This window comes from Pseudopipra pipra, chromosome 1 (assembly GCF_036250125.1).
Source record: "Pseudopipra pipra isolate bDixPip1 chromosome 1, bDixPip1.hap1, whole genome shotgun sequence".
NCBI classification, from domain to species: domain Eukaryota; kingdom Metazoa; phylum Chordata; class Aves; order Passeriformes; family Pipridae; genus Pseudopipra; species Pseudopipra pipra.
In genome coordinates, this window is record NC_087549.1 from 46,323,536 (window position 1) to 46,343,715 (window position 20,180).

Sequence of the window (20,180 nt, forward strand, 5' to 3'; positions counted from 1 at the left end):
ACACTCTCAGGTTACGAAAAACCTCTTGAAACCTCTTGTTTTCTGTGTCATGTAAGAGCTGCAGTGGAAGGGTCAGACTGGTGCAGAGGCTCCAGGCAGCACCAGGACCTGGAGGGCAGTGAGAGGGGCCTCCCATAATGCAGCCAGGCTCCTCTCCCTCTGCTGGACTGCTTCCCAGGATCGGGGAGGGGTACAAAGCCTGACCTGCAAGGAGACAGCGTCTGACACGTGTGAACTCTTCTGGTCATGCCGTTGAGCAAAAGTTAGAGTAAACACAGAAGGGACACAAAATGCACCAAAAGAGCTGGTTTGTTTAGAGAGAAGACTGAGAATATTATAAAGGTAAATGATGTAACAGCTGAGAAAAGAAATTATATATTTCATTTTACTCTTCCATAATATTAGGAAAATCTTTCTGTAGCAGTGTTAGTTTGTAAAAAAGAAACTGGTCTTATTCCTGGAAGACTCAGCTTTTCTAAATTTTTGCCTAGAACCAGCTGCAGCATATTTCATTCCCATGTATATTTCCTTGCCTTTGCAAACTGAACCAGCCAAGGACAATTAGCTCACAAAGATCAGAAATAGAAAAAGTAACATAAAGCCAGAAAGTGTAAAGCTGGTAAGAGGAATTATATTTTGATACTAAATGGAAACTCCCTGATGCAGGAGGAACCAGATGACCTTTAATGGTCCCTTCCAACCCAAACTAGTCTGTGATTTGATGGTTCTGTAATGGACAGCAAATATCATTCAGCTCAGCATAGGCTGGCACAGTAAGGTTCATCTGGGCTGGTCTCTGGGACAGAGACAGGAGAGAAGGCTGTGCAAAGACAGGACTTAGTGCCTGACAACAAATCTGTGATCCCTTTTTAAGGAGAACTGTACTGGACCCTTCGTATTATTTTTCTATAACAATTACTAAATTTTGTAATCCAGAGGTTCCTTTCACTGCTCTTTTGTATTTTCCTTCCCTTACCCCTGCAGCGATCATGTTCTGCTGCAAAAAGTGTTCAGTTTGGTATGAGTCATTTGAAATGTGCCAGTCCTGGAGTGGGCAAGAAAGAAGTGGAAAGGTACTTGAATAAGGAGAAATCTTAGTTTATAGAAATGAATAGGACATGATTAAAGCAGAGAATAAGTTCCTTTCATCTCACAGCAAATACAATATTTGTGGGATGTCAGGATTTTGAATTTCTTATGAGTGACTGGAGTTCAAAACACTCCTATCTGTAATTTTGCAGCTAGTGGCACTTCAGGGTCCAAGAGTCACCAGAGGAAATTACAGAGAGGGAAATAATTTAGAGAAGAAGCTAAAAGTTTATTATGAGACAAATCACAGTGGAGAAATGGAAGATAAATTTTGTTCCAACTTGCAGTACATGCTTTAGTCTGCAAGCTAAGAAATAATAATATGAAACCTCTCTGCCTAACCTGATCTACAAATAAAATCAATTTAATTCCTCCACCTTTCCCTGGCACTAAAGAGTGACATTGTAAGTAAAATGGTGGGTGAATTTTAGGTGATATTGTCAACACTGAATTTTTTTGTTACTTATCTAAAACAAAACAAAAAGGTCACATTTTGTCCTTTTTAATCAGTGTTCTCAGTGGATGCTTCTGTTCTTGCTCTTACAGAGTATTTTATAAGAAACTGTATTTGAAAGCCCAGGATTTGACTTCTGCTTTTTTCTAATGGGAATGATAATCTTAGATGTAAAATTGCTAACCTGTGAGAGTTTGTAGATGCCAGGCCTTACAGAGGCCACCAGAAAATACGAAGCATTCAGTATCTGATGAACTATCCACAAGCGCTTTTACAGAGACTCCTAGGGTAATACCTCTTGCTGTGTGTACATGAGAAGGGGAAAGGAGGAAAGAGAAAAGCCACATCACAGTTTTCTGTTCACAAGGGCAGACTGTGTAATCGCTATAGCTCAGTGCACATCTTTAAATATATTCTGGGTATTAATGAGTTTGGCAGTCATGTCTGCCAGTCACAAAATAGCAATCTGCAAGCTGCTCCAAGAATCCCTCCCTGTGCCAGGGTTTTGTGGAGGTAGTCAGAATCTCACAGGACTAGACACACTGGACAAAACCAACTAGATTTAGTTATGCATTGTGAGTTCCCTGTTTCCTAGACTATCTAGTACATTTGTAAATAGATGCTCTGCTGAAGGCATTAATAAGTGCTATCAATAACTTCTTCAGTCCACAAACTGATCACAGAGTAGGGTAAAACTGATTCCTAAATGGAAAGCACAACTACATCCCAGTAGACTGGCAAACAGAACAGCAGGAGTCACTGTCCTAAGGCAAAGAAATGAATACCAGGGACTGTCCAGAAGTTAAAATTGAGCAGGTGGAACATTCCCTAGTCACTCACAGGGAAGGAAATGATTGCTTGGTACACCATGCATTTGTGAATGGTGGGAAGGTTATAGCTAGGCAGATAAGCAGGGAGAAGTGCTTCTGTGCTCCATTCTGAGTGAAATGAGAGAAACAAGTTCCCAAAACACACAGATTTAGCTGGACAGTCAGCCATGAAAGTTGTGGATGTGTTTCCACTGTGCTCAGAACCTCTCTTTCACTATGAACAGATGACACCAAGGGTTGCTTTAAAACCATGATTATTTGAATAGAATAACCACAAATCAATATAATGATAGTAATGATAATGGCCACCTCTCCCATTGCATTTTTTATGAGCAGATTTCAAAGTTTATAAGAAAAAGAAGTGTTTTACTTTGGATACATTTCAGAGAGGGAAACTGCTGCACAAAAGATGGAGTGACCTATCCAAATTCAGCCAGGAGGCAATTGGCTGAGTCAAGAATAGAAACCAGAGTGCCAGCCCAATGAGGAAGGCATCCTAAAACAAATGGAACCAAGCAGAAATAGGAACAAAGTCTCCGCATTTCAGCAGTAAGAAGCACCAACTGCCTTATTCACCATTTCTTTAGAATATTAGCACACACTGTTTTTTTAAAAGATGAGTATTCAATTAATTACTAAGCTAGCTCTGCCGTTCCTCTACAGGATGAAAACAAACACTTAAACAAGCCTCTCCTGCCAACCCCACCCAACACCTACTCAGTTACAACAGATGGATGAGTGCCACAGACCAGATGTCAAAATGATACCAAATTTGACACTGCACATGAAACTGTAGCATGCTGCAGAAAAGAACCGCTCCCACGGTAACATTATTTAAATGCCAGATTGCACTGATCCCTGTTAGAAGTGATGTGCACATGACCAGACAGCAAAGCCTGTAGTTGCTGCCACAACCTCCTGAAATCTTTCCATCTCTTTTAATAGTCTTGCCTAAATTTTGTTGTCTTCCAAGGGTGGGAAGATTTGCAGAAAAAGGATACAGAAATACCTGGCTGGAGTCCAAGAGGGATGAGACGAGTGTCTCCTCTCCTTGGAAGAGTTTGATTACACCTGCTTTTGTAGTGCCTAGTAAACAGGGCTGCTTAAAGTGCTCCTTGACGGCCTTAGACATCGGCCTTGAAGAACAGGTGACCTCTTCTGAGAGATTGTCTGTTCCTGAAAGATGGAGAGATTCTGATGTAGCATGGACAGGGATGTATGTATGTGAAGAAGGTGTAAAGCTTTGACATTTACATAGGCAGTAGCTTCATTCAAATGGTTTATATCTTGTATCCATCGACTACTGTGGGCCTGAAGCCTTGTGTGTTGGATAGATGGCTCAGAGCTACTGGACTTACCAAGGAAATTGGTCACAATGACCTGAGCCAGGTGAGTTCCCCTGGAACTGTGGAGCATCCATAGTTGGTATAGAAGAGTTCAGATGAACAGCCTAGTTTGACTTCACCCAGAGCAAAAACCTTTGGAAACAGAAACTTGCTCAATGGGACTGGCACACTCATGCGAGGGACTTCTGCCATAGTCTGAGCAGTTCAGATAGGAAATGTGTACAAAACAGTTGTCTGATAAGAAAAGTTGTGTCAAAACTGAAGCTTTCTGCTGGAACTCGTGAAGGGGAAAGGTTTTTCAGTTAAACTGAGTGTACAAATGACCTAGAAGTAACAAAAGTCTTCTGATTTGAGCAATTACATAGGGAAGCCTGAACACCTGGAAGCTGTATGAGAGGTCCTCCCCTCCAAACTAAAAATGGTTTTCCTTTTGTCCTATTGGGGATTTGAAACCTCAAAAATACCTTTTCCCAGACTTGTACCTGTAAATGTCACATTGTCCCTATGCTGGAAGAAGTATTTTGCATGCAGGAAAGGAAGTCCAGGGAGATCATGGATGAAACTGTTTTACTAATTTTAAGTTTGAATTGCTGAGTGTCTGTCTTTTTCAGAACATTTAACATTTTTTGAGCATTCTGCTTTAGTTGCATGCAATGAGCTCTTACCTCTTTCACAAATGAGATCACAAATGATTATAGTCAGGTGCCCACAGCATAAAAAAGAGGGTCTTCGTGCCCACTTTGTTTGGTTTAAGTGACTAGTCCAGTATTCTAACATAGGAACTTTGTGGCAGAGCCAGGGATAAAATCAAAGGATGTATCTTCAGCTCCAGGCAAATCTGCAAACAAACTGTCAGACTACAGATGCCTATTCAATGAGTCGCATCCATCCTGGGCACTGAATGAGGCAAAGGCCCTGTAGAAAAAGGAGAATGTGATTAGATCATTAAGTGCTAAAGAAAATGTGGCAGTAGAAGAAGCAGCATACCCATGCTGGCTTTAATCTAATTAGTGGGGAAATGGTTTTACTGTAGATGGGCTGTATGGAAGACTCCAGTGTTGGGTGACTTGTATTAATGTCAAACCTTTAATTTCCTGAGCAAACTTACCATGTTCTCTTTAGTGCCCACAAACTCTCAGCAGCATAAGAGAGTCAGAATTTATCTTCAGATCAAAGCTTAATCATGTTCCTGCTGCCTTATCACGTTCTCTTTATTTTCAGCACATGTGTGGGATCACACAAGGCAGGCATGGCCTGAAATACCAAGGCACTATGTGTAATGTGATAGCTGGATCTTGGCAGAAAAGTCAGGAATTGTATACAATATTCTGTAAGATCTTTGCTTTTTACCACTAAGTAATCTTAAAGAATATAATCTGTCTCAAAATCCCTACAATATATCTGTGTATCCCTGCATTTTTGAGAAATCCTGATACTATGTCCATAAGGCATGATAATTGCTAACTGACTCCAGAACAATAACATGTTAATGCAAGTTCTTTGTAGATATTGGACCTCATTACTATGTTCCTGTTGGAACAGTGACCTCACTGTTTTGGCTTGTATTGTATCTACACTGTCTAACGTGTAGAAATGGAGATACCAGAGATTTTTATACGTGAGTATTGAATTCTGTGTGCTTTAGTAAAGGTTTTTTATGATACACAATTTTGTAAGACAAAACCTGGCAGTATGTTGGTCTAATTCCTAAGATGGAGGGCAGCTTCTGTGATCTGACCAAGATCAAAGTGGTGATGCCCACTTGTAGCTGCACAGCAGTTGGGTGGTGGGGTTTGCATCAGAGAGGTGGCTCATGTAGGTCATCTTCACAGCAATGCAACTGTGCTAACAGTGATGAGACTCTGTCAGTACAATTGTTGATCAAAATAAAACAAAAACTTTTCCATTAATCAGTCAAGTAAATTAGTAAAACTGTCAAGAGTAGACAAGCCCTGATATAGTAAAGGAAGCCTAGTAACAGAGGACAGGAAGGGACATGGGAGGTCTTTTAGAGTTCTGTTGTTCATTTTGTAGTAGTTGATTAGCAGATCACTGTAACTTCTTGTAGTAAATATTTTCTTTGTGACAGTTATGTTTAATGAAGTGTTGGAGAGAACAAGGAAAAGTAAAGAGCACTGGGCAATGCATATCAAGTCATACTGATACAAGTTGAAAGAGGAGGCAGAGGAGAAGTTCTGAAAATATATTGGAAGAAGAAAAGGCAATGGAAGTGTAAGGCAGCAAATAGCAAATTGGGGAGTTACTTGTCAGCTGAGATAGCTGAGAAGTGCCAAATATGTGTCTCTGGACTGCTCTGAATTCCCAGTGGAGCCCCCAATCAGAGTTTGAAATGTTTTCCGTCAATGCACTTTCCATTTCATGGTCTGTCCCCAGAGCCAGTTATCTACCCCCTGTCATGCAACAGCCCTTCAGGAGCCCTGGTAGATGGCAAGGGGAAGGAGCATCTAAGGCCGTGGTTTCTGTGGCTCAGAAGACTGATTTCCCTTCATTTAAGGACTTATATTTTTCACAGTTCTAAGGATGATTGCTCAAATGTTCTTAATCGTGTGTGTGCTTGCCTGATGGGAAACGTGCAAGAGCATTTGGGGACTGTGGCTTTGGTACATGGCAAATGGCAATTAGCAGAACAAACTCTGCCTCTAGCAAATTAACCTTGCCCAGAATTCTAGAGGGTTTGGGGTTTTTTGTTTATTTGGGGGTTTTTGTTGGTTTTATTTTGAAGTGACTTTATTTGCTAAAATGGAGGAAATTAAGGTCATAATTTCAAAACATTTGCAAGGATGGACTCCTTCTTCCCTGCCACATGCAGTTATTTTTCAGTCCTCCTTTCCCACTTCTGTTTGCCTAGGCATTGGCCTGCATCCTTTCATGTATATTGCCTCTGATGTCTGACTCATTATGGCAACAGAAATGTTGATGCCAGACCCAGAAGCAGTACTTAAAAACCTGCTATTCGTTCCCCTTCAAGCTCAAAGCTAACCCAGTTTGTGGCAAATGAACGAAATGCAATCATTTGGCACCTTGTCCGTGCATCAGTTTGGAAACATAGGACCTTTCTCCACTGCTTTTCTGTGTCTTTTGCTGTTTGACCAGGCTGTCATAAAGACCACTAACTCTAGGGTGTGGAGGTTAATGCTTGGAAAGGAAATGACTAGTTTATTTCATTCTTTCTTGGGTTGCCAAGCCTTTTCCCTCACCTTCCAGTATATTTCCCAGTGCCTCATATCCAAGAATGAAGAGATTCCTGGATTTCAAAGGGAAAAACAATCATCTTTTATGTTTGTGATGGAGGATAAATGGATAGAGAAGTAGTACAGGGGAAGGTAGAACAGGACTTGAAAATTATTGCAATCTGAAAACTCAAAACCAGAAGTTAAATGAATACACTGTTTAAAAAATAATTCAGGCTTTTTCTCCTTTTTCTTGCTTTATTTTGGAACATCATGTGGTCACGAATACTTGAGATCGGCAAGGAGTGGGCACTGTTCTACCCAAGCACTAGCAAGAACGCGTGGCTGAAGTCACAGAGATTCACACCACACATGGCTGGTGAAATCAGTACTGGCAGGACAGCAGCGCTTGGTACTACCTTGAGTAGAGCATCGCAGTTGTTTGCCACCATGTGCCCAAGGTGAGGAGCTGGAACCTCCTGAAGAGGCAAGGCAGGGTTATACAAAAATGGAGGAACTTTGAGAAAGAGGGGGAGGACCATCCTGTCTTTCCCACAGATATTACCGCTGCTTGTTCAGCTGTTTGTGTGGCCCCATAGGAACAATGGAGCAGCCAGGGATTCTCCCAGAGAAGTGTGGGAAGTCATCCATCCTGAGATATAATCACAACTCAGAGAGGAAGCGGTTTTTCTTTTCTGCTTTGAAGCTGACAGCCATGCATTTTTTTTCCTGGTTTCCAAGGGATTGCAAATGAGAAGAGATAAAGCAGAAGGAGGAGATTGTAGAAGAGATGTTCAGGGTAGCTTCACTTATCAACTTAGTGTATTTTCTGCACTACTTTTCAGTGTCTTTCATCTTTCCAATCCCCACTAACAGAAATCTAGGAAACAGTTAAGTCAGCTGGGCATGTAACTCTGCTGATTTGCAAAGGAAGGGCAGGTGGTGAAGGAGAGGGTATGAAAGACAGCATGGTGTGGTTTGGAGAGAGTGGAGGATGGATGGATGAGGAGAGAAGGATTGTCCAAGCTGGGACTGATGTGCAGCATTTCCATTACCTGGGTGTGATGCAGAACGGAAAGGGGAAAAACTAGGGAGTTTCTCATAGAAGAATAACAGCAGAAAGAAAAGTGCCAGGCCCAGGACATTTATCAGCCAGTTTTACCAGTTCAAGTCTGCATTGTCAAGAGTGACATCAAAGATAAATTTCTCCACAGTTTCTTTTGATTGGAGTGAAGAAAGAAAAACTAGTATATTTTGTACCTCTTTGGGGGTTATGAAAATGCGAGAACCTGTCTCAAAACCCAACTTTTTGTTCACTTTTGTTCACCTTTGGGTGAAGTGACCCCGTCTGCTGAAGGGAACTGCAAGATATGTGTTGCTTGGCACCACAGCCTAGAGTCCTTTTCAGTGTCCCAGGAGAAATCCTCTCTTGTCTCTGCAGGCACAGCAAATTTACTTAGCTTTGCCCATGACTTCAGGAGTTTGACTTGAGAGAAGGTTGCTGGAGGTTTTGAACAGAGCTGACCTGAGGCTCTAGCAACACAGAGGCTGCTGAGGGCAGCAGACTGCCTTGAACAAATCAGCTCTGGCCCCAGTTCTATGTCACCTGTGCCAGAGCTCTAGAAATGAGCCTTGCTCCTGCTGCTGCCTTAACCAAGGGAGAGTCATTGCTGGAAGGGGAAAAAAGTCAGATCCCACCTCTTGTCAGCTGTGGGATGAAGGAAATATGGTTTTACAGCATCCTTTTTGTGTCTCTGTCACCTCTCTTTTCTGTGTCAAATGTGCTCTTGCCCTGAACCATCTCTACCACTGCCCTTCACTAGGACAGCAGAGTTCAAATTTAGCTGTGCTACTGAGAATCATTCACCTGTTTTGGGTATAGAGCTCCTGAATATGCCTATATGTGCCAAAGGATCATTGATGGATCAGGGCTATAGGAATGCTCCCACAGCGACTCTTTCTATCCACTGCGTCTGCTGATGGGAGAAAACTGCAGGCAGCCAGACCACATCTTCCTCTGTTAAATGCTCCTCTCAGCAAAGTTTAGGATGAATTGCACACAGTTTGACAACAGGATGGCTTTAGGGCTCTAAGGGTTTGGCTAATTGCCAACAAACTTAGAGGGCACACAGGGATTGTTGGAAGAAAATATTCTTTTGTAGTCCGACTCCAGTCCTTCAACTTTTCATATAATTCACTATTGTTCCATCTTATTTGGCTTAGTTAACCCAGCCCATCCTGGTATCAAATCTTTTCTGATACAGCTGTGGCAGTGGTTCAAAAGAAGCAAGACAGGATGCTAATGGAGGAAAGAGCCATCTGTTTGGTATGTATTTCTGTTTTCTTTTATTTTTCTTTTTTTTTGGGTGGGGAGAGGTCTTTAATCAAAAGGAATGTCAATGGTGAAATTTTATTTCTATCTGTTATGACTTTGCAAGTTATTATGTGTCATACTGGTTGTCATGAGTCCAAGATGAGTTCCCCTCGATATTGCTGGTTTTGCTAATGTAGTGGGAGATTTTCTAGAGTTCCTGCTCTCTCCTAGAAAATCTTCATGACCCTGAGCTCTATATTAACAAGGGAACATTAAGGTCTCACATATATCATTGGGGCATAGCAGCAGTCTTGGCATTCTTGCTGTTTACTGAAAATGTCCTTTACAAATATGATAGTAAGTTGAATGATGGTTGACTACAGAGAGCAAGGGGGCTTCCTATTTCTTCCATGAGGAAACTAAGCCAAATATGTGATGCAGATTATTCTACCGGAATGTTTTTAGCTCTTGTGCCCAGATTACTAATATTTTCCCCCAAGGTGTATACATTTTGCAGTGAGCACAAATAGAGTGGCATGGATCACCAGAAGCTCTCAGATGACTGCAAACAGATGAGGCTGAATTCTCCTTTTCCCAGTCTATTTGCTAAGCCTTACTCTGTTGGCAGATTCAGTAGAGTCAACCCAGGCAATGTCAGCCCAGAACAGAAGGATGTTCTTCATGCTTGGTTGCAAAAAGAACAGGTGCAACCAGTGGTCTTAGATTCAGGGGTTTCTGTTTTCTTGCTTTTGGAGTTGTTCTTAAAGTACTTTGCAGGATTAGGTAAAAGGTGCTTTGTAATAATAGGGAATTTCCACATGACAAATGTTTCCTCTTCATTATCCAGCCAAATGTCTTCAAACTGGTTATGCCAATACAATTACTGCCCATTTCTGCCTACTGCTTTTGTGACATTTTACACACACTTTTAGTAATGTGTAAAACTCTTATGTCATCCAAGCCGGAAGTTTTATTAACTTCTTTTGTTTGTTTACTTATTTACATTAGTATGTTTTCAGCTTAAGTGATTTTTTGCTTTCTTTTTTTTTTTTATTCTGGTTGAAAACTTATCTGAAGTTGTAGAACATTCACAACATTTTCTGTTTGTTTCATGTCCTTTCTGCAACACAGAACAAATTGAAAGGAATGATTCTCTCTCTGAGGTTAAAATGAAGGGTAAGCCTTTCACATAGGCAAGCAATTGCTTGCCTACTACCTATTAAAATAATCACTTATGCATAGGACTTTGAGAAACTACTACTCTAGGGCCAATATTTACAACCTTTCATTAAAAAATGTATTATTACCGATGTACTATGTGGAGGAGACTTGCCTAATACAAATACCATAGTGCTTATGTTCAAATTGTGATGAAAAATGTTGCTATACTTTTTGGAAATGTTCAGAAGGTGAAAGCTCTTCTTATTTAATTCAAAATTCTTCTATTGACTAGCAGATAAAAAGTAAAAACACTATAAGCTTTCAGGTATTACAAAATATCCAAAAATACTGAAAAGTATTACGTTTAGGTGTATTTGTTGTTTTAACAACAGTCACGCAGCTCTAGATAAAGAGGTCCTTCTAGATAAAGATGGTCCTTCAGAGAGCATGCACAAAACCAGAATTCAGCATCCTGTCCTTCTGAGCAGGACAGAGAAGTGGAGTAGTGGCATTTGTCCATGGAATTAGGAAGAACCTTCATGCAAATTCAGAGTTTCTGGCCAGAAAACATGAAGAAATTGAGACCTGACAGAGCTGCCCCAAATGGAGGTAGTTTGTAGCTTCTGTGTGTTGCTGGTACTACTGCCAAGGGCTGGAACTCTCAGCCTGACTTTCTAAAATAGTACCAGGCTTCTTGGACCTCACACAGCTTAAGAGCCAGGCAGACAGGTACCCCTGCAAGGGTCAAACTTGTTCTGTTGAGCAGACAAAAAGCCTCTGGGCTTGTATCCTCCATACAAAAATATTACAGCAACCCCAGTAAGTGAGAATGACTATAAAAGTCCCAGGTGGACAGGCTAGCCCATGAGCATCCCACCATGTGTTTCTGTCATGATATAGCACCAGAATAATTTTTCGGTATGATTTTGGATATGAACAGGAAGCACATCAGGTAGGTTTCTGTCTGTGGATGCTAATTAGTGCTGCTGACCTCAGTAGGACATCGGGATTTTTCTAGTTTATTCAGCAGTGTGGGGTTTTCTCTAGTCAGCCCTAATTAGCCCAGGCACTAGTGGCCAAACTGAAATTTAGAAGCCAAAATCCTGTCCCTCCCTGTTTGGGATCTGACAAACTCATTTGAAGCAATGGGTTAACAAAATGAATCTATAACTTCCTTTCAGAAAGACTGCCTGCCCCCAAAAACCACTACAAATTGTTCCAGATACTTTGATCCCTTTAGCTTCACAAACAGAACTCCTGTAATTCTGCCTCTCCACTTACATATGACTGAGATTCCTAAGTACTTAAACACCGCTACTTTCTGATGGAATAAAACTAGTTCTTAGGGAATATTACTAAACATTTTAGTGTAAGCCAAACCCAGTATATCTTGCTGCACAAAAGAAAAGCTTTAAAATTTGAGAACTCCAGTGAAAATAGAAGAACTAAGCTGATTAAATGCCCTGTCCAGAGTTGTGCAGAACAATCCAAGTGTAACTGCTGAAAATGCAGTGAAATTGTGGGAGATTTTGGTAAAGTATCCAGAAGGTCACAGTCACATCTAGCTGGTTTTAGAGAAAAAAAAAATGCAGTACAGAAAATGTAAAGCACAGACAGAATGTATTTCCCTTCACTCTTCTACAATGTGCAAGAAACGCCAAAGGTCAGCCGTTCAGAAGAACACTGTGTTCACTAACTCTAATTTAATTATCTACATAAGCAGCCATGTTTGCAAATGCCTAAGCACCAAGCAACTCCCATGGAGACCATATCAGGTGCAAGCCTGTTTAAAAGTACAGCTGGCTTAAAATACCTGTACAACAATTTTTGAATGCAGAGACCTTCTAATAATCAGAACAAAGCTTTTAGTTCTGAGAACTCAAATCTGGATATGAATTTCTTGAAATAGTTCTTGGTGATTCTTTGACTCTTCTAAACATATTGCCAATGAGGTAGCAAAAATGGTTTGTGTAGGATTTGGATGGTGATTTTTTGATAAAGAAATTAGATGAGGTAAAGAAGTCAGTAGAGACTTGTTCCAGAAAACCAATTTAAGTTACCAGCTCAGTTCTCAGAGGTGAGTTTATCTGGGAAATCCCAGGAGTTCCAACCACCTGTCTTCAGAATAAAATCGTAATCATATCTTAAAAATCACAAGGATTTCGTCTTCCTAAAATTACAAAACTGTGGTTCTCCACCTGATTTCCAAGTTTTTACAGAGTTTCAAAGTTGTCTTCCAAAGACTAATTTTCGACCCCTCTGTTCCAGCACATGGAGGAGGAAACTCCAAACCCATAAAATATCACGAGGCTGTGAGATTTGGCAACCCTGTTATCAAGAGGCTACTGTCAAGGCCAAATCCATAGAAGTGATCTTGAAAGAAAGGCCCTGTTATCTCTCACCAGCTCTTCAAACTATCCAACCCCCAAGAAACTCGCAATTGGAATAGGATGCTGGGCTGTTTGGAAAGAAATTAAATTGTTCACAGCTGCCTGGGAATTAACAAGCTTCCTCCTCTTTATGGTGGAATGCAGCATATTTCTGAGCCAGGTGGAGGATACCATGTGAGGTTCTTGTAGGACCTGGAGTTGGCACAAAGAACAACATTTTCAAGTCTGCACATATATCTGAGTTACCAGGGCTCAATAATAATTTTCTGGCAGATTAGTCCTGCCCTACAGCAGGTTTCTGTGATCACTAAAGCCAGAATGAAAGCAATGGGTCTGGATTTCACACTTTATATCCTTCCACACTGAAGCTTTGATTTTAAAAACTGCCTTTTTTTTTTTTTTTTTTTGCTTTGACACTAATCAGCAAGAATGAGTCTGACAATTCACAGGTAAACAGCAGAGTAAACTGTAGGGACAGGTCCACAACAGGCCAAGTGGCACACTCCTGACTTGGAGGAAATTATTCAGAATAATTTGATAAACCTTTGCCAAGATTGCTAATGGAGAGATCATGCACTGCAAATTGCAAATGTGACCTTGTTTCGTCCAAGGCAAAAGAAGAACTTATAATTTGTTTCTTGCTTATTTTAACAATGCTTATTGCTCCTAAAAGCATGGTCTTTACTAACAAATAACAACCTGCTTGTATTTAAATAATTGAGTCCGTGAACGTGCAAAGTGTAGGCTCCAGGATTTTTAAAATTATTTATTTGATGACACTTTTAGTTCTGGGAAAAGAAACTGAATTTTAGCCTTTATCATCAAATAAGAAAACTTCTATTCAAGTCCAGCTCAACTTTTCATGGATAGAAAAAGGCAAAGCTATTCAAAGCACAGTACAACTCAGGGATGGATGAAAAAGCTTTATACTTAAGCATTCTCAGCAGTTGCAGAAGTGGTTTGTTGGGGGTTTTTTTTATGCCAAACTATTAACAAAATACTGATGGTTACCATCTGTAAGAAGGTATTTTAATGTTGTATTATCTGATGTTGAAAAACCAAGAGAAGTACATCCAATGCATCTAGCCTTTTTCACTAAACTTTGTAAGTTTTCTTTATATTTTCTCCGAATCATTTCAGTTTTTCTATTTTTCCAGGCTTTACTCTCTATAACTTAATATACAGCAAAATACGGGTGCAAACTGCAAAGAGACCTGAAAGGTCTTCCATGGCTTCTGGCTTTAAACCTTAAATGAAAGCCCTGACAATATCCTGGAGCTTTTTCCCCAGTTTTCACCTGAAATCAGATACAGTGGCAACAGTACTTCATGCAAATGCTTTTGCATAAAGCAAAATATTTTTTAATATTCTGCTGTATGTTTTACAACTTTTTTCTTGGTATGAATCAAATCATGCTGATAAAGGATGGGGGGGGGGGCTGGCAGTAAACATTACATACTTTTTTTTATCACTGTACTCTTCTTTCATAAGACCTATGAATTTATTCCCTTCTACTCAAGCACTGCTTTACAAGTTAGTGTAACAATTCAACAGCAGTGGAAAGGTGGGTCTGGGTGACAGCTTGAGTGGGGCTCTGATGCTGTTTACCAGTACGGTTATACCCTCTGTGGGCTTCCTTTGAACTCACACAATTTTAAAGTTGCTTTAACTGGGTTTATGTCAACCCGGCTGAGATAACTCAATTCAGAAAAGAAAATCCAAGAAGACAGACCATTGGTGCTGGGGTTTTTGCTACATAAATACCTGAAAGGGAATTTCCAAATTCATGATGACACAGACATAATACTGGTGGAAAAGGGGAATAATCAGTTTATTTCAGTCACTAAGTCAAAACAAAAGTATATTGACAGTGAATTCATGGTATAAAGAGGCTTTAAAGCCACTAGTCAAGGGCCAGAGGAAGATTCCCTTTTTCAGGCTAGGCTGAAGGCCAGCTATTGCCCTATGTCTTGAGGACCCTGAGCTCTGAGAAAAGCCTGGTATGAATAAGTTTTGTGGGGTGTAAAGCCCTACCTCTGGCCCTGCATAGGAACAAGTGCAAAGCACACCTCATGACAACACAGAAACCTCAGAACATCCAATGGGGATGGTAAAAGGAACCAAAATAAAATCCATACAGTACAGAAGAAAGTTGGAAAGTGCACTTCTTCAGAGTCTCATGACGTTACATTTTTGTTTGGATTCAGTTTTTTCCTTCCTTTTTTCTTAAAGGAATGTTTAAGAAGTTTTCTTAGCCAGATCTTGTTGTCACATAACCACTCTTCCCTCCCTGCATTTCTAGACCTCATCCAGCCCAGTGTGACTTCCAGCCTGAACTTTTAGCTCAAACTTTTATTGGAAGATTAAGATCAGGAAATAGGATTTCAAGAACTCTGTGTCCAATACTGCATTAAGTTATGCTCTATTACATAGTACTAAAAACGCTGTGCGAAGTGAAAACTTAGACCTACAGCACCTATAAACAAGGCTTTGTGGTTTCACAGGGATCTCTCTCTTTGGAGCTCCCTTTCTTGAGTTTCTGGCTTGGTCTTTCTAAATTCCCCTCACCTCCACGTGGAATTTATGGACTCAGTTGAGAAGAAAGAAAAACTGACCAATTATCAGCCTGGATGGAAAGAGCTTTTTCTGTCCATGGAGAATAAACATTATGCCACTAACACACTGGGTTTCTTGGTATCAGCAGTTCATAGAAATGATCAGACAACTGCTAGAGCAACTATAACCAGCTACCACTGTGGTAGCCGATTTGTTTCAAGTGTCCTCATCACCACAGAAGCAAAGATAAACATAAACTGAAATACAGCTAAATAAAAATATTAATATATCTCCTGGCAACTTACCTCCAGCACACTTTTTAAAGACCCTTAAAACCTTTATGCAGCACAATACAATTTATTACCTGCCTCTCTCCAAGCTGTCTGACAATGTAGCTCTTCTACATTTTTGGAAGCAAAAAAATGCTCCAGCTGCTTGACACCGAAAATAACGGTGATTCACAAAGTCTTGCCTTTTAATTTGCCAAGCACTGGACATGTGCTTTTTTACGAAGATGATGACTCAGGTTTTCTCTGGTTTATTTTGAAAACGGAGCAATCGGGAAACAAAGCGTGGCCTCAGCAGCAAAATATTGCTTTTGTAAAAGGGGAAAAAAAAAAAAGCAGCAGTCGAGTGAGTAACGGCAAATACCTGCGGGGGGAAAAAATGGGAGCGTACTTGGGAAATATGCTTTCGATTGGCACCACAGAGCTTTGCAAGGGGGCTGGCTTGATGCTGCCTTCACATTTCACAACTTTTTGTAGTAGCTGGTGCTTTGATATCCGCAACTATTACTAACATTTCATAATATGACAATCTAAGAGGTGAAATAGCTTTTGTATTTTAAAATTCATTAAGAACAGCTGCAACTTAGCGCTGATGGATACATCCTCACTTTACTAAATCAATGTCTCCTTTGTTGAGTTATATGAAGACGTTTGCCATGCCAAGAGAGGCTAAAAAAAAAAGAAAAAAAAAGGTAAAATAAAGGAGATTTAAAATCTGTTGAGTACATTATATGTCAGCATTAGCTGTCCCTAATATGAAGAAGTAATGAAACAACTAGAAATATTACATGCACAAGTAAAAGAGTAAAATAAAAATAGAATTAGCATTTGAAGTGACAGTTCTGAAATGCTAGAAAAGCTTATCTCAAAACTGCATGTTTCTGGGTGGGAGAAGGATTTCTAGGACATGCTTTTTCCCTAACTGAATTTTCCAAGAGTCCCAAGTGTTATTTGCCTTCTAGTTCTGTAGTGTCAATATGGATTTCTCATACTAATTTCCACATAGCCTGCCTCTACAGTGAAAACATCTTGTGTTTAGAAAACATATTAAGACATTTTAAGAACATGTTTATTACATTTAAACTAAAAGTAAAAGTGTACGTGGAGAAAAACTTATTTTCTTAAAAAGATGCCAGGTGGTCAGCCTTAGGGTTAACCCACGGAAGCTTGTTTTAAACAATGTTTTTTAAAAAATCTTTTTTAGATGCCTATACTGAATCCTGAGAAGCAACATGCCCAGTGGATTCTCTTTTTTGTTTTTTTTGGGGAGTCTTTCAGTTTAGTTTGTAGTGAAGCCTCATGATGAAACACCTACCAAGACACACCAAGCCATGAAGGTTTAGGTGGCTGTAAGTGAAATAACCATTTAGAGAGGCTACAGGAGTACTAAAATGTGGTAACGAGAACTACCTTCATTATAAACCAACTAATTCCTGGAGAAGGTTTTTTGGTTTTGTTTTTTAACCTGGGATGCTAATTCTGTGGCATATGAACTGATCTTCAAGTATGCACAAGGAAGGATAATCCTTAGTGAGGCCAGTCTATTATTAGTGTTTTGTGGGTGTTACATCTTCTTTACTGACAGCAGTAATAAAATATTCTCCAAATGCGGACAGGACCTATATGAGAATCAGCCTCAAATCTTGAGTCCTAGGGGAGAATGCAGAATGCTGTCTATGCCTGCACAGAGCTCTCATCGGAATAAACCTCTGATTAGTGATGTGGAGGGTGGAGTGGATGTAAATTTAATGTTATATGCCAACTCACATTAGACAACCTTTGTGCAACTCTGGCAGTTATGGAATGCAGTTTGATTACCTTATCTAACTTGAGAGCTTGAACAATAGGATTTAAACTTCTGGAATACAACTGACTAGGCTAAATGTTATTTTTAGGAATGTAGACAGATAGATAAGTTAACGTGTGTGATTAACTTACATACATACATATAGGTCATACAGGTGTATATATACCTTCTGTGTGTATCTTCCCAATTATAGGCAACTGCAGCACTCTAAACACCTCACTTGCTACTCTCTGAATTCCCCTTGGCTGCTGAGGTGCTTCCAGTTGATGTGCGTAATATGGATGCTCCGTATACATTTTTCCCCTCCAACCTAACTGTGAGTTCTTTATGTCCTTTATACTTACTATTAGTATACTGGGCAGCATATTCTTCTCCAAGTCTGTCAACATAGTTCACCTCCTGTAATCAGAAAATGGTGATTAAATGAACATCCAAGTACAGAAGCTGTCAACCTGGTGTTCATCTTTTTTTAAAGTTAAAAAATATTCAACTACTGTTTGCACTCATATGGCTCTGAAAAGGTCTTAAAAAAGGGGGCTTCATCTCTTCTACAATCTTTAGACAGAATCAAGATCAAAGGTAAATGTCAATCATTTAACTTTTAGCATTTATGGGAGCAATAAAGGAAAAAACAATCTCTCTAGAAAAGGTGTATGCTGCAAGCCCTGCAGTTCTCTGTATTCTAGCATAGGTTGTAATAGCCCCTAAAAGGACCCTGTCTGGGGCATTTAGATCTTAACTGCAAGGTCTTGTTCCTTTTAGCTATCTGTTTGAGCATCTGGTCCATCTCATGGGAAGGTCTCTGAGATTCTGTTTCAGAATTGGGTTGCAGATAGAGTAGGGCGGGGAAAAAAAACCACCCTATTTATATCCTCTTTACGTGCATAGGAAAACAAAATTTCCAGAATTTTACATATCTGCCATCGACCTAACAGAGAATATAACCCGCTCCCAAACTACAGAGTGAGCACAACTTCTGTAGTGTGTGCAACAACTTTGACCTCCTCGTAATTACTCCAGGCTTACATCAATGTAACTGTGCCGGGTTTCTCTTCAATTATTTCCCGGGAGTGGCAGACTCTCTTCCCGCATTGCTTATTTATTTCAAACTGGCCTAAGTTGCTCAACAGTTTGGGCATCCCTTCTTTGGGATCCCACGTTTCTCCGAACGGAGAGAGCTGAGGCTGCCCCGGACGCCCCGTCCGTGGCCGTCGGTCTCGGCCACGGCGCTCGGCACTGCCCAGCACCAGCAGACACCGAGCCCCCCCAGAGGTAACTACCACGGCTGGGGCCCGGCGCTGAACAATTGCCTACGGATGAGTAAGCAGCAAATGTGGTAACTCAGGCCAGCAGCTCTACAATTAGGGCTATAATTTCAGGTGTAGCCAGCAGTCGTAATGAATATTTATTTAAACGTACCAAATAAAAGAAATCGCCCGGCTAAGTGGCATGGGGAGCTCCGCGGGGCAGTTTGGTTTGGGTAGTGAGGGTGCTACCGGCAGGGATCCGCTTCGTCCCCTCCTGTCGCGTCCCGAGTGGGACAGGCTCCCTCTCCCCGCGGTGCGCGGCCGTAGGCTTATGCCCTCATTCCTGCCCGAGCCCAGCCCGGCCAAGGACCCTTCCCGGGAAGGAAGGGTAAGGCAGTGTGCAGCCAGCCGAGTTCCCCGGGGGAGAGCCGGGCGGCGGTACGGAGCGCCCCGCCGGCGCGCACGGGGCGGGGGGCGCGGAGCCGGCGGGGCAGAGCTGAGCCAGAGTTCCGCGCCCCCGCCCGCGCTGGGCTGCTTCGGGGCTCCCCTCTGCCAAAGCCCCCGCAAAGTGGCCTTATTGGGTCAGGGAGCTCTGCACCGCGGCGCGGTTGCGGGAACCCCTTCGGGGTTTGCCCCGTCGCTGAGGAGGGCAGCTGAGCAGAGCCCAGGAGCGTCGGGAGGCAGCGGCGGCACGGGGGGGCCGAGGGCCCTCCGGTTGCCCTTAGGTCGGCAGCCCCAGAGAGTGAGAGGGCGGCCCGGAGCGCCCGTCAGCCCCCGAGTCCTTATTTCTCCCTCTCCGCAGCCAACCTCGCCGGCGCTCCCGCAAGCCAAGCGAGCGCCGCGACTACTAACTGGCTCTTCCCGGGCGGACTCCAAGCCGCACGGATGCAAAGCCCCGAGCGTCCGCCTCCTTCCGAGCCCCTCGACCGAAATCCAGGCGCCCGACTAAAGGTGCGAGGTTGGCGGCAGGCGATGCCGCGGCGGTACGACAGGCGGGGAACGGGGCCGGGTCCTCCGCCCGTTCCCCGGCAGCATCCTATCGAGGTCTGAGCCGTGCTGCGGACAAGCACAGTCTGAGTCTTTTGGGTGTTTGGTATTTTTGTTTGTTTTGTTTCGTTTCTCCGGTTTGGTTGTTTTTTGTTGGTTTTTTTTTTGTTTTTTTTTTTTTTTTTTGTTTGTTTGTTTTTTTGGTTGGTTTCTTTTGGGGGGGGTCTATGTTTGTTTTTAAGTTACTGTGGAATGAGAAGGTGCGAGGCGTCGCAGCTGCTCGGTGGCGGTCCATCCCTGATGAAAGAGCCGCTCCGCACACGGAGTGCTTTCTATTTCGGGAATGGGGAGGTGGGACGGGCGCCGGGGGTGGCGGAGGGACCTCCGGCCAGGGGCGCACCTGCCCGGAGGTTCCCCCGCCGCGCCCGGCGCCCGTGAGCGCTGCTCGACGGGACGGACCCGAGGTGAGCGGCGGGCGCGGTAAGTACCGCTCCCTTCCCCGCGGTACCCCCGTAGCGCGT

The 20,180-nt window shown here is 42.1% G+C and overlaps 1 protein-coding gene across 5 annotated transcripts in view; it reads left to right on the forward strand.

The window, feature by feature from the left end:
* Positions 1 to 20,180, forward strand: part of KCTD1 (potassium channel tetramerization domain containing 1) — a 101,250-nt gene that overhangs the window by 12,485 nt on the left and 68,585 nt on the right. Inside the window, exon 1 of one of the 5 annotated variants that reach the window (XM_064654671.1) lies at positions 19,405 to 19,716. The exons of 2 other annotated variants lie outside the window; for them this stretch is intronic. In XM_064654671.1, the coding sequence (XP_064510741.1) occupies positions 19,558 to 19,716 (159 nt within the window). In that variant the 5' untranslated portion in view covers positions 19,405 to 19,557. Of the gene's footprint in view, positions 1 to 19,404; positions 19,717 to 20,114; positions 20,140 to 20,180 lie in introns of those variants that run through there. 2 more of the 5 variants (XM_064654679.1, XM_064654712.1) reach the window with 2 other exon arrangements.